Source organism: Tubulanus polymorphus, chromosome 7 (assembly GCF_964204645.1).
Source record: "Tubulanus polymorphus chromosome 7, tnTubPoly1.2, whole genome shotgun sequence".
Lineage (NCBI taxonomy): Eukaryota > Metazoa > Nemertea > Palaeonemertea > Tubulaniformes > Tubulanidae > Tubulanus > Tubulanus polymorphus.
Window position 1 is genome coordinate 13,196,247 of NC_134031.1, and position 14,752 is coordinate 13,210,998.

At 38.0% G+C, this 14,752-nt stretch overlaps 2 protein-coding genes across 11 annotated transcripts in view; one reads left to right on the forward strand and one right to left on the reverse strand.

Annotated features, from left to right (window-relative positions):
• LOC141908367 (eukaryotic translation initiation factor 4 gamma 1-like) overlaps positions 1-14,675 on the reverse strand; it is a 67,125-nt gene extending 52,450 nt beyond the window's left edge. For 2 of the 8 annotated variants that reach the window (XM_074798398.1, XM_074798392.1), the window contains exons 1-8: positions 14,646-14,675; positions 14,334-14,507; positions 12,694-12,764; positions 12,529-12,590; positions 11,536-11,687; positions 9,705-9,872; positions 6,261-6,393; positions 4,046-4,099 (exon numbers count right to left, since the gene is read on the reverse strand). In XM_074798398.1, the coding sequence (XP_074654499.1) occupies positions 4,046-4,099; positions 6,261-6,393; positions 9,705-9,872; positions 11,536-11,631 (451 nt within the window). In that variant the 5' untranslated portion in view covers positions 11,632-11,687; positions 12,529-12,590; positions 12,694-12,764; positions 14,334-14,507; positions 14,646-14,675. Of the gene's footprint in view, positions 1-4,045; positions 4,100-6,260; positions 6,394-9,704; positions 9,873-11,535; positions 11,688-12,528; positions 12,591-12,689; positions 12,765-14,333; positions 14,622-14,645 lie in introns of those variants that run through there. The other 6 variants (XM_074798399.1, XM_074798397.1, XM_074798396.1 and 3 more) reach the window with 5 other exon arrangements.
• Positions 1-14,752, forward strand: part of LOC141909360 (pre-mRNA-splicing factor ATP-dependent RNA helicase DHX16-like) — a 415,810-nt gene that overhangs the window by 101,149 nt on the left and 299,909 nt on the right. The gene's annotated exons all lie outside the window — the stretch shown is intronic.

Genomic DNA, 14,752 nt, shown 5'->3' on the forward strand with positions numbered 1-14,752 from the left:
ATAGAAATTCCTGCCAAAAAACAAATCAACTTAAGATGTCAGAGGAGTTGATATTGAAACACAATTTGAAAATCTAAAAGTAAAACCCAGGAAGAAAGACGCTCTAAATATTTGGATGGATATATGAAAGCTGTGGGTACTGGAGTGTGTAATGGGTAGTGTAGTGTGATCTGTGTGCATTTGTGGCCAGCACACAGATCACATTGTTCAATGGGGTTTGGTCCAGGACTTGCGAGATTTTCAACAACACGGAAGTAACGTGTAATAAATGATGACTTGAATTGCATGACTACCTACCACCCCCTCATTTTTGTTGGAAAACTGAACGTTCGGCACTGACTAACTAGGGGTCCAGGGACACCATGCCCACTTGGGAAGTGGTTCCAAATGCTCAACAATCTAACAATTTCAATATTCAACGCCCCCTGGTGACCATATACAAAAACCAATGACCTTGAAACTCACCAATATCATAGAACATGGCACCAGCTACGATTTTGTAATTGATTGTGATAACAAAATATGCCAATTTAATATGGAAATACTAAGTTATTCTACTATTCAACGCCCCCTGGTGACCATATTCAAAACCCAATGACCTCGAAACTCACCACAATCATAGAACATGTCATGAACTACAACTTTGCAATTGATCATGGTAACAAAATATGCCTAGGTACCAATATAATAAGGAAATACTAAGTTATTCTACTATTCAACGCCCCCTGGTGACCATATAGAAAAACTAATGTCCTTAAAACTCGCACCAATCATAGAAGTCATGAGCTACAACTTTCCAATTGATTGTGGTTACAAAATATGCATATACGAATATAATAAAGGTACGAATATAATAAAGAAATGCGAAGATATTGTATTATTGAACGCCTCCTGGTGGCCATATACGAAATCCAATTACCTTGAAACTCACCACAATCATAGAACACATTATGAGCTACAACTTTCTAATTGATTGTGGTAGCAAAATACGCTTAGGTATCAATATAATGTGGAAAAACTTTTTCCCACTTACGAATGAGTACTGGTGACACCAAGATGGCCGCCAATTGCGTCATTATTGGCTGATGAAAAATACCTGTCTCAGGTATAAAACATCCCTTTCCAAAGAATACCCACAAATTGCAATGAGAAATGGCAAACCAGTAGGAAGCTACAGGACTCAGGATTCGGGCCAAAATTAACATTTTTGGGCACTGAAAAGGTCATAGGACGGCCATCTTGATTCTGATCGACCTAATTTTTGTTATGCTGATGGGCCCTGGGGGGATTCACATATATCCGAAAGATCAAGCTAATTGATCAAAGCGTCTTCAAAATTTCCCTCAAAAAGTTCAAAAATGTGTAAAAAGTGCTGATTTTGGCGAACAACAATGGCTGCCAGTCGGCCATCTTGATTCTGACAGGGCCAGTTTTTGGGCTGAAGATGGGTCTAGGGTAGATACATGTGTAACCCAAATATCAAGACGTTACCTTGAAGCGTCTTCAAAACTTCCCAAAATAACTGGATTCCGTCTACGGATGGACGGACGACGGACGAAAAGTGAACGCAATAGCCCGCTGGGACTAAAGTCCCAAGTGGGCTAAAAATTAGTAATAACATTTTAGAAATGGCCAGAATTTTAACTTAGGTTCTATCTCATTTTTATTTTACAATTGCGATTGGTATAACTTTTCTTTAAACGGCCGTTAAGGCTTCATGTTTCGTCCGCAATTCACTGCAAATAGTTACGCAACTACGCACATTTCAGTGTTTATTGGCAGCTGTACACTCAATCGGCACCGTTCGTGACTAGCTTCACTGCGGAATTATCATTAATTAACATCGCCATATCACATCAACTTATATTGTGCCTTAAAACCCTAACTGCCGAAATAATTGAAATGCACACATGATTTCTATCATTGAAAATTGAGAGAGTGGCCATGTTTGTGTTTGCTGCTTCGTCGTGTAAATCCCGCGCAGTGGCGCAACCACACGGAGTGGGGCCGATACATCCAGAAGTAAAAGAGTAGCTCACATACTTCAGCCAATAATAGAGGAGACTTTGCATTCTGATTGGCTTTCTATAATTCTTCTAATTCACTCCATTTGTAATAGGCTCAGAAAACCTGTGTTCTAATAAAGTTCCAATAATTAATATGTCAATCAGTCAAATGATCAGTTAATTTATACGCTCGCATAGTTAGTGATAATAGAGGCAACCTGAGCACAGCACTCACTTTTGCCTATAATAGGGTCACCTATAGATGTCACTTCCTTGCAGTTAATATAATGTACCTGCTTGCTCACCAGCAACTCGTCACTATGATTCCTAAATGATTTTACAGCATGTTCTTATCTATAAAACCCTTCGCCTAAGACTGGCATCATTGTATATACTTATAACAGCAATAAGCATCAAAATACATGGCCACAATTATTTCACACAACACTAGTTTATGTTATTCATATTGATATCAAATCATAGACCAAACAATATATACGTAAGGAAACATAAATTCATTCAGTTGCATTGAATCATTTCGATTATATTTTCTGCCTTTGAAATGTGTTATTAGACATAGCCTATATATAAAGGTTTCCATAATACATTGGAAAATATATATATTTAACAATTTGAAAGTGCCTAGATGGTGGAGTGGAGGACATGCTGTTAAATCTTCCAAATTACAATAACGATGACATTTAAAGAACAAAATAGGCCCTTAACTTATATTATCATCATTAAAAGATCAACGCATAATGACTTAACCCTTTGGCCACTAAGCCCATCTGATATCTGAGTTTAGTAGAATGCTAGGCCTACATGAATAAGATCATTGACCCACCTTTTTCACAATTTAAGTTGCATAGTGTCAATAGGTGAAAAAAAAAAGTTTAGACACAATGCGCAATTGCTAATTTGTGAAACGCTCAATAAAATAAAATGATTTCAATTCTCAACGCCCCATGGAAATATAACAATGACCTTGCACTAATATGTCAAGCTAAGGGTTATGTTCAATTTTTGAGAAAAGTAATGACTACAAAACTGAGAGTAAGAGAAGAGCGCCACAGGGCACAAAGGCCATTTTCTCATACAAAATAGACATGTTCAGCTCTTACGATCTCATCAGCAACCAGTTTTAGCGGTATAAGAGCGGTTTAGATCAGTAGTTGATTGTCATTGGATTGATTACCAATTTTTAGGTAAACCACAGAGTCCTGCGATTTGAATACAACAGAAAACCAGATTTTTAGGTCTAGAAATTTTACTAATACAAGAGAATTTTTCGTACCTATTGGTTTAAATATCAAGACTATATATAAGTTGAAATCTTTTTTCTACTCAAATCTGACAAGACTAAGATGGTGACTACCAATCTGAAAATCTGTTAGATTCCACCCCAGAATATACCCATCTCAAGGTACAATTTAATTATAGATACGGGAAGCAAAAATTACCATTATCATTTTACTTATAGGTGACTGGTCAGCCATCATGAATCTGAACAATCGAACTTTTGTTCTCATGATGCGACCTCTGGGAATGTGCACTCTTCAAAAAATTCTTTCAAAAGATTAGTTTTGTACAACTCTTTTCAAGATATGAAAATGCATATCAACGTTATTTAGATTTTCATATGTAAGTCAACTGAAAACTTTCCAAAACAACAGTTTAGCACTGGCCTTTACATCTTTAAATGAAAGGCAATGGCCTTTACATCTTTAAATGAAAGGACAGTGCTACTGGAAACAGTTCGTTAATAGCTTCGATGACAGCGGCATAAACATAAAAACATTGATATAATCAGTGTTATATTTTTGCAGGTTGGACATAATTTAAGCAAATAGGAAAAAAGCATGCGGAAGACATTCAGCAATTAGGAACAGGTTTCAATAAGAAAAAAGTTTGTCATCATGAAGATAAATGAAACAATCACACACAATACATAGAACTGTGTGGAGAGCTACACGTTCCTGTCATTGAGCAGGTTTTTTTATTTTAAATAGTTTGTTTGGTAATCAATGCTGACAACTTACAAGACTGAGGAAAGAGATTCCCCCTCGTGCTGTCATCAAGCATACCATACATATCTACAAAAAGTATGCCAACAGTTACATACATATTGTTGTTTGTGTTTAATGCGAAAACCTTTCAATAGAATTTCATCAATTTCATCTATTACCACAACTATATTTGATTAATTCCTTTTGCCTACATTCAGTAATCTTTAAATTATCGAATTTTGGTTGTTTGGCCAAGAATGACCAATTATCTGGACCATTATGTTTTACCAGGGTATTCAAATCAACCAGCCTGAGTTAAGGAAACTGGTGCTTAGCGATTGTGCATACTATCATAATGATACATACTATACGGCCTAGCCTGGTAGAACTGCTAGGCACTTTCCATACAAATGATCAACACTTGACAACATAATATCCAGTTTGACACCAACATATTTTTAGTTTGTTTTCTTATTGAATTGATAGATGGCAGCACTGAATAGTTATTCTCGGGGGGGGGGGGGCAATAAACAACTACGAGATTTAAATAGTACTCTGCTGTACTGATTTGACCATCATCAGTATCAGCTGCTGGGGACCCTCAGAAATCATAGGCTCAGCAATAAGTGCTTCAGTGGAACTTCTTAACTCAATTAGGATAACCAAATTACATAAAGTAAAACTGCTCTCAATCTAAAACTGAGTTCTTCTAATATCTCAAGTTATCGGTTAATATTTACTATCAGCATTACTCAGTCTATGCAATGGAAAGGGATAACGAATGAGCTGATAAGATTATCAATGGAACCACCCTTCATCACAAACATGTTAAAATCAAAATATGGCATCACAAGCCCATTTAGAAAATAAGAAGACATGCTATGTAAACTGTAAATAAATGAAGAGGACAGTGATGTGATCAAAATGGCTGATCAGTGGCTTCCAGTATGATACTGCCACTTCAGAAAGGGATAGGGACCATTCATTTATTATGTACGCACGAATGGGGAATAAGGGAGTCAGTCCAAATGAATATCGACCTATACAGGGGGAAGAGGTGATAGTGGATGAACTAGAATCACTTTTTTTGAAAGGCCGATCACCACAGCCATATTGGTGCACAAAAGTCAAGGGATATTCCGATATGACATCAGGCAAGAAAATAATAATATTTTGTACAGAATTCCTTCAATTTCTTTTTCCAGAAATAAATTCATTCTTTCTTTTAACAAACTCAGGAAAACACAACAAATTTCAGACTGACTGAGCAAGTCACAAAGCTATCTCATGTCAAATAACATAGAAAAGTGGGAAAATGAAGTGCAAGTCGAACCACTGAAACATCGTGGTCAGCGTTGCTACGCAACCCAACCGCAAAAATGTAATACCAATGACCTATCTTTTTGTTTCAACGCGCATCAGTGAATTACATTTATCAGCTTTTGAATACACGTTTTGATAAAACACAATTAACCCTTTCCGAGGTACTCCTGACCAAGTTGGGAATGTTATTTAGACCAAAAGTGAATCCAAACTATGGTCAGGTATTCATTTGGTTGACTTTAAGTTAAGCCCCTAGGAAGTGGTGACCTCTACCAACAAATAATGGACCCAGCAGCTGTAGCGTTGCTGGACAGCAAAGGACTATAATCCACTGCTATACAGCGCCTGTGAGACGGCATCAAATGATCCTCGGATAAACTCCTTAAAAACACTTAAGGACTAGTTAAGTGATAGAGAGGATTTAGTGGAATTTAGAAACCCTGTCTAATCAACGCGGACACAGGGAAAATGACTCTTGAAGACTCAGTGACCTCTGACTAACAGATATTTTTCTAATTGAAAACCAAAAATTTAGTATGGAGGCAGAATGTACGAAAGATTTTAAGTACTAGTATGAGGGGAGGAAATTGAGATTTATGCGTCTGTAATAAATGGATGAATTCAGCTCCCTATGCCACCAGTGGTCCTAAATAGATGTAAAATTTTCGATACATGGCCACTTATTAGAAAACCTACACTATTGCAGCCTTGGACCCAATACTTTATCAACATTCTCACACTTTTTGATCTTCAAAATTCCACATGTTCGCGCATTTTTTTATCAAAGATGGCCGATCCAAGCTGCAGCTTGTTATCTCCATAAAATGACTCAACAAAAAAATTATAAAATCAATCGAGTGATGCAAGAAATTCCAACCAATCAGACGCTGTATATTTACATATACAGACTACAATTCACACTCACCTGAAGCAGCAGCTGGATTCATCGGATACGGTGAAGAGACTGGGGGCATTGGGCTGAACTGGTTAGCTTGATTGGCATTCATCGCATACTGTTGGGGGACACCAGCACGCTGATACTGCTGAAATGGATCAAACTGTAAAATTTTCAGTTATAAATGAAGATCCAACATCATTTATAGATTTGATACCTCTCTACAGTTTCATTATTCAGTTTTGAAATGAAAAAAATTAGTAAGAAACAAGGGGTCTCAGACATGATGCATACAGTGGAATGCTTAACAATTTCAATTTTCAATGCCCCTCATGAATAATTTATTTGGAAGTCGTTGACGTAGAAAAGGCTTCTAACAAATTATTGAACAAAAAAAACTAGGGGTCCAGGTACACCATGCCCACTTGGGTAGTGGTTTCGAATGCTCATGAATCTAACAATTTCAATATTCAACGCCCCTGGTGACCATATACAAAACCCAATAACCTTGTAACTTACCATAATCATAGAACATGTCATGAGCTACAACTTTGCAATTGATTGTGGTAACAAAATATGTATTGGTTCAAATATAATATAGAAATACTAAGATATTGTATTATTCAACGCTCCTGGTGGCCATTTACAAAAAAACCAATGAACTTGAAACTCAACACAATCATAGAACACGTTATAAGCTACAACTTTCTTATTCATTGTTGTAACAAAATATGCTTAGGTATCAAGTCGAAAAACTTTTTCCCACCTACTAATGACACCAAGATGGCCGCCAATTGCATCATTATTGGCTGATCAAAAATACCTGTCTCGGGTATAAAACATCCCTTTCCAAAGAAAACCCATCAGCAATTGCAATGAGAAATGGCAAACCAGTAGGAAGCTACAGGACTCAGAATTCGGGCCAAAATTAACATTTTTGGGCACTTAAAAGGTCCTAGGACGACCATCTTGAGTCCGATCGACCCAATTTTTGTTATGCTGATGGGCCCTGGGAGGGTAGGGGGTTCAAATATATACCAAAGATCAGGGTGTCTTCAAAATTTCCCTCAAAAAGTTCAAAAACGTGTAAAAAGTGCTGATTTTGGCAACCAACAATGGCTGCCAGTCTTGATTCTGACAGGGACAGTTTTTGGGCTGAAGATGTGTCTAGGGTAGATACTCCATGAAATGAAGAGCCCCAAGTCATTGGAGATAAAATGTACCAGTACAGGATTTATATGAAATACACAAAGGTTTCATATGAAATATATAGTATATATATGAAATATCTAGGAATTTTCCATGAAATTGTAGGACTTGATGCCTCATGCGTCAGGCCTGTTGGAAGCAAAAGATAGGTGGGTTGGGCCAATAACTACAATATGAAGGGCATCAGGGGAGATTTTTCAATTCTTTATGCCAAGAAACGTCCTTTCGTGGGCGACTTTTCAATTTTCCAAATGGAAATGAACAGATATCATCATACTACAGTCTACATTTTAGTGGTGACTGGTTGATTAAAAGGTGATTCCCGAGGGAAATTACGAAATGTAAATGAGATTCCCAAATATTTCCCTGATTTGAGGAAAATTGTTCAAATTCCCAAATATTTCCAAACCGGGAATTATCATTTCAAAATTTCCAAGTTTTTCCCAATTTCTCTGTTCTGTGGGAACCATGAATTACATCTCTAGGCATGCCAGAATGGAATTCTCCCCTGCAAAACAAGTGGTTGACATAAATCTATTCAGAATTTTCCAAACAAACTTAGTCTACAATGTTTATCGTCTGAAACAACAAATATTTGTAGTGGTATTCTATATCTAGATTCTATTCTAGCGATAAGCGGTCATCTGGATCTGAGCAGAAATATTTGTTTTTGAAAAATCTTTGGTGACTACATGTGTGTCTAGGGTAGATACATGTGTAAATCAATATAAAGGTAATCTATCGAAAAAACCTCTTCGTTACTACCAAATAAGACTATTCAATGGATACATGAAAGATAGATGAAGAAAAATTAGCGCAAGAGCCCATTCAAGTGAAGGGATACAGATGATTATTTAAGATGGTAGTAATATGCAATAATCCCCAAATTTTCAAAATTAAATAGGTAAATGTCCCAAACGTTCCAATTCTATTCATATCCCCAACTTTCCAATTCTATTCATTTGCAATGAAACTGCAATATGCTGACTGGAAGCGGTTGGTGATAACATGTTTTAACTTCTTGCACTCCAACCGGTGGAGGATTATTGCCATACTTAGAAGATTTGGGGATTTGTACCACTAACCGATTGAGATGAATTAACTAGGGTTCCAGGGACACCATACCCACTTGGAAGTTTGAAATGCAAAAAAATCTGACAATTTCAACATTAGACACGTATGAGTCCCCTGATGAACATATACAGAAACCAATGCCCCTGAAACTCACCACAATCATACATAGAACATGTCATGAGCTATAATATTTTACAATTGATTGCGGTAACAAAATATGCCTAGTAGGAACCCAGAGTTCGATCTAACGAATTAAAGTCACTCGCCTGTGGGGCAAGTATATCTAAAATTTCGCTTGCCCCCTCAAATATCAACTTGCCCTATATAGCGCGAAAAAAGCTCAGAGACAAAATTGCACTAGCCCGGTGGACAAGTGATAATGCTAACCTACTTGCCCTAATGAAAATATACTTGTCCTGGGCAATCGGACAAGTGCTTAGATCTGACCTTGGGTACCAATATAACATGAGAATGCCGAGTTATTGTGTTAACTAGTTTCTGACCTGGGGACATGACTATCTCTTGTCGTATGTCGATGAACTCTTGATTCGACCCATTATGAATGTGTTGGTAGAGTCCGAGTTACGAGTACATATTCCGTCTGTGTACAATAACCATTTTGAATATATTTTGTGGCCATATTCAGCCGAAGCATTTTCAAAACCTCCCGAAATAACTGGAATCCATCAATGGACGGATGGACGAACAATCGATGAAAAGTGAAAGCAGTAGCCCTAAAAGTCCCAAGTGGGTTAAAATTGATCAACCAGCAGGCTATCTTGATTCTGATCATTGCGTCTAGAGCACAAGAGCAAATGCCAACAGGGCTGCCAACTTTTGAAAAGTGCTATCAGTAACTAATTGAAATTTTTCCAGTAACATTTCAAAGAAACGTGAAAGAAAACATTCAAATTAATCAGTAATCTTAAGTAAGACCTTCAGTAAGATCTCAGCAATAGTATGCATCAAACAGATGAAATCATTTCTCATAAGCCAATACTGAAAATCAGGAACAGTTGGGAGCTCTTCGCACGTATCAAGACAATGCAAGTGTTATAGGTCAAAATGGAAAGGATACACTCATTTCTTTCCTTAAGTCAAAGTGTCTTCAAAAACGTTTTTTATTCTAACACTCATTGTAATGATAAATGAACCAGCTTGATAGAGGATAACACAAAGAGCTATAGATACCTGGACCTGAATGCTTGGTACCTGTATTTGCCATGGTTGTTGCGCATGTATCTGGTATGTTGGTACACTAGAGTACATCGGGTGAACAGCGGGGGTGTTCCCCATCATACGTTGACGTGGTGGCATTCCTTGAGGGGTGTTCTGCCTTTGCTGTGGGGGAAAGAAAGGCTGAAATTCAACCAAAAAAAATCTAGTAATTAATTCATCACTCTAAATGTTCAATCTCTATGCCTAGGTAAGGTTTTATTTTGATTAATGTTCCATTATCTGCTCATGTGCGATCATGACCGTGGTTGCGCTTGTAGGATTCATGCTGAATGAAATCCAATTGAATATAAATATAACTCTTCTGCTAAAGAAGTCATTTTCAATTCAATTTCTGGACCTGCAACGTCAAGATTTAATGAAATGAATTATAAAAATGTATGATGATACCTAATACTTCATTAAGTTACCAAAACTCAAGCTGTACCATTGAAGGCAGCTAAATCCCAGTACAAGATCTACAAATGCGACGACTATTACTGTACAAGTGCCTGTTCACAATGAGTGACCCGATGTAATGATTTAGGTATCACTTATTACATTTTTAATTCTGAAATAATTATATTTGAAAACAAGAGGACCATAGATCTTGAGATCTCGTCTAGAAAAATGAGTTTCAGACAATCTGTGAAAATATACAAGGGCCCCAAGGGCAGACTGGCAGTCAACGTTGCTTAAGTTAGTACAATTGTCTTGAGATCATTTTTCTGAAACGTCACATATCATTAAGCGGGCTGCATACTAGCGTTCTATATTAAATTCTGCGGCAATGGCGGGGAATTAGGCACACGCTCAAGCGAACTTGCTGCACTGTGTCAAAAATACCAAACATGTTAGATAACGGCGTCAAAACACCTAAAAATTTCATGCGCACACTAGGTGATTTTGATGGCGGCGTCGTTGTTGCGGCGGCACCCGCTAATGTGTGTGTCAGGGATGAAAACGGCCCATATTGAAAAGTCGGAAAATATTTTCAAAAAAAAAAAAAGAATTTTTTTGGGGAACAAAAATCAGTAACTTTTAGCCAAAAAACTTACTTCCTTTTGGTCAAAACGTTAATAGTTTGGGCCTGAATAAGAGCCGCTTTTTGAATGAGACGCCATATTGTTTTCTCCGACTCCACAGTTGTGCTAACAACTGCCGAAAACCGTCTTAAGGAGCACTTCTAACTACGGAGCGCTCCGATGTGACGCCCGCGATTGAGGTGATTTACTCTGTTCTCAGGAATAAAGAAAATGTTAGAAAAGGTTGGAAATCCGTCTATGGTCAGAAGATTTTCATCCCTGGTGTGTGTGGGGGGGTTAACATTTATTTCAATCCTTTTGGGAATGTCAATGCTAGTAGATTGCTTACCTCCTTTATCTACCACAAAATTATATCATGAAAAAAACTGTTTCAATTCTTAATTGAAAAATATTGCAATGTTATGTTGTAGGGAATGAAGAGAAACATTCTTTCACTAATTTACTGGATATAACGAACTATCAGTTATAACGAGCATATTTTTAGGTCCAATGACGAGGGTTCCACATGGGTTTTCTGAGGTCAAAATTCTTCAAAATATCAGAATGTGAGATTACTTCTGGGTTTGCATTCTCGAGAATTGGCAGTTGGCATGCGTTAAGAACTACGGATGGTTCACGCGCAGACATACAAAAAATAATTTTAATACGTGGTCGAGCGGTGGACTAGTCGCCTACAGCAAGTTAAGGGTTAAAATTGAAGCAATTCTCCATTTATATAACACCCTGGCACAGTTACATATAAAAGGCTTCACTTCTCTTACCTGGTTACCACCTCGTTGATGATTGGGATACATGATTTGATTGGTTGACCCAGAATTGGGAACCGACGTGTTCAAGGTATACAATCTGTTGTTCATGTCATGAGTGGTTGAATACTGATGAACATCATTCTAAAAAGTTTTTTCAAATCGATCTGAAAATACATAGTAAGAGTGATAATGATGTAGACTGAGATAATCAATCAAATTTGACCATATTCATCAGGGAACATTGTTGACCCTCTTGTTAATGATTTTAAAAATTATGCAACTTAAATCATTAAGGTTGGCCGATGTCAACGCGATGCCTACCGACGCAACTGAGAGCAACCGTGTTCGCAGCCCAGCTTATGTCGACAGTGCTCTGATTCGCAGCAACTAAGGCCGACTAGTGGGATACGAGATCCTCCCACTTGCTTCCCTGCTTTTCTATTAGAAAAGCTTTTTCTTTAAGATCTTTAACTTTCTGATTCTGTTTTGAATACAATGTGCTAGCAACATCATATAAAGATGGCTGCTAACACCATGATTCTACCAATTTCGCTTCTAGATCTTCCGTCCAGTCATCTGCCATGCTGAAGGTTAGGTTTACATTTTGAAATACTTGAATTTGAAAGTTGATGACTAATTACGAATGACGCTAACTAGAGGTCATAATTTGTACTATGTATACACGGTCTCTTCTTGGCTGGAACCCTTGCGCTCAGTTCCGTCGCGCCGCAGATGAGCTTATGTCAGTTGCGATCGAAAGCAACTATCGTCTGCCATAGGCCGAAGTAGAACATGGGCAATTAGCCGGATACGGCTTGCGACAAGTCGGTAGGCGTCGGGTTGCCGTCGCAAGCTGGCTAATGTCGAACCGATAGAGCAGCAACTGGCGGCCTCTCGTAGGCCGCAAATCGGCGATAAACCCAGTTGCGTCGGTAGGTTTCGCTTGTCGGCATAAGCCGGCCTTAACAGAGCACCGACATAGTTGATAGGATAACCGAATTCTACCTCAAATAAAATGGACGTGCGAGTCTTTGAATGTCCTTTAAGCGGTAGTTGCTTTGTTTTTCCTGTCAATACATAAGACATAAAGCAGGTGAATCGTAGGGAGTTTCATCATTAAAGTTAATTTCAAATGAAATGATTCCCATAGGCCTTTAAGAACTTACTTACTTGATAATTGGATTTTAAAGGATAAAATAGCTGAGAAGGCAACTAATTCTAATAACTCCGTGTATCAAATTCTGAATAAACTACAGTTAAGATGTTACAATGTAAATTATGAACCATAGATATAAAATCATCACTCGCCCTCTTTTTGAATCGCATTTAGTACGAGATGGCATCTCGCTGTATGCTTAACCAGTGAGAACTAAAAAGCACTGGTCACTGAGTGATACAGCAACCATAACTGACAGGTCGTTGAACAACTTTTCTTTGTCGCAAAGCTACCTAATAAAATAACTTGATAATAATGTTTCCCATAAGACAGTAAGGGCTTTGCTGCTAATGCCTAAAAAACCGTAAAAAGACGATGACTTCACATGATGATATCATACTATGCAACTACATAGATAGTAGCACAGGCACTTGAATATGGGCTTTAACCTTTTTAGTGAAAATGACCTTTTTGGTGAAAATAATTCATCGGGTCCCCCGCTCATCTTATTTATCATGATACAACAGTTTTACCCATGGACCATGTGCATACTTCATTTATCTACAGAAAGGCCCGAATGCTTACTCTGTAATACTTAAATCTACCTGCATGTATCGGGATAGCAGACGTCACAGCAACCGTGGCATTTGGTTATTTCCGACAGTGCTTGAATCATGCCTTGCCATCTGATGGTCCTATTTCAGCGAATTTTAAAAATCAAGTTTGTCACAACCTATTATATCTATAACATTGTCAATGTTTTCATAAAATCATCTACAATTGAATTGATGGGCGCTCCTCATATTTCAGGATAAAAAGTTGATACCTCGGACCAAACTATCGTCGACCATGTTCGGCTGTACCGATCTAACCCTTTAACAACTTGATAATTGTGTATGCTCGGTATCCCAGCACACTTCAACGGGGCATTTACAGCCGACCGAAGTATTGGTCTCCATGGTCAAGGATGAAAAAGGCCCATATTGGAAAATATTCTTTAAAAAAAGATTTTTTGGGTAATAAAAATCAGTAACCACGCACCAAAAACATTAACTTTCTTTAAGACAAAATGTTAACAGTTTGGGCCACTTATCGAATGAGACGCCATATAAGTTTCGCCGACCACAGTTGCGTTACGACCGAAACCATCTTAAGGAGCACTCCTGACTACGGAGCGCTCCGCTCCGATAAGACGCGATTTACCCTGATCTCAGAAAAGAAGCAAATGGAAGAAAAGGTCGGAAGACTTTCATCCTTATATGGTATAAGCTTACTATGCAAAGTTAGCGACCAAAATTTTGTGGTAGCGAATAGGTGAAGCATCACAGAGATAGGAGCATTACCTACCTTTAGCCATTGCTTATGAATGCTTCCCAAGTAAGTAGGCGCTTCAAAGAGTCAATCAGCAGGAATAAAATATTTTTGAAGGGGTACAAAAGTGCATGGTGATTAAGTAACAATTAATAGACTAAGAAGGAATGGTTTAATGAGTCCGGTACGCGAAATGTTGATGTAATCAGAGCAACATATTGGAAGTTATCTAACGACTGGAAAAAACCTGTCCCCCAAGCCACCTCAAAAACGTCACATTTTAAACAGACACGCCCTGCAGTTTATCTCATATTTTCAGTTGACAAGTAGCTCAAAAGGATACGTTACGCTCTTTATCTTTCAATTACTTAATCAAGGTTAACGAGTAGAATCGTATCTTCTCAGACGACGTGATTTTATTTCCTGGCTACGTTTCGTTATGTTGTCAACGTGAAATAGAGACTGCGGATTTAGCCGGAAGCCGAATTTCATGAGATGATTTCCCGCAAATTTAATCCTGCAAAGAGCGATCGATGGCGATTAAATCATAGAAAAACTATTCAGTTTACCGTCCGTTTAAACATCGACGGGAAATAACCAGTATAAAGGCCTAGATGATGATGGATTTTACGCGAATACGATTCAACATGGCTACCTATGCAGATTCTGCTAGAGAAATCGGCGATGTCCGGAAGAATGATCGGAGATGTCCGGGAAATCGATCGGGTATTTCCGGAATGATCGGGCTTTGTAGGTTGTAAT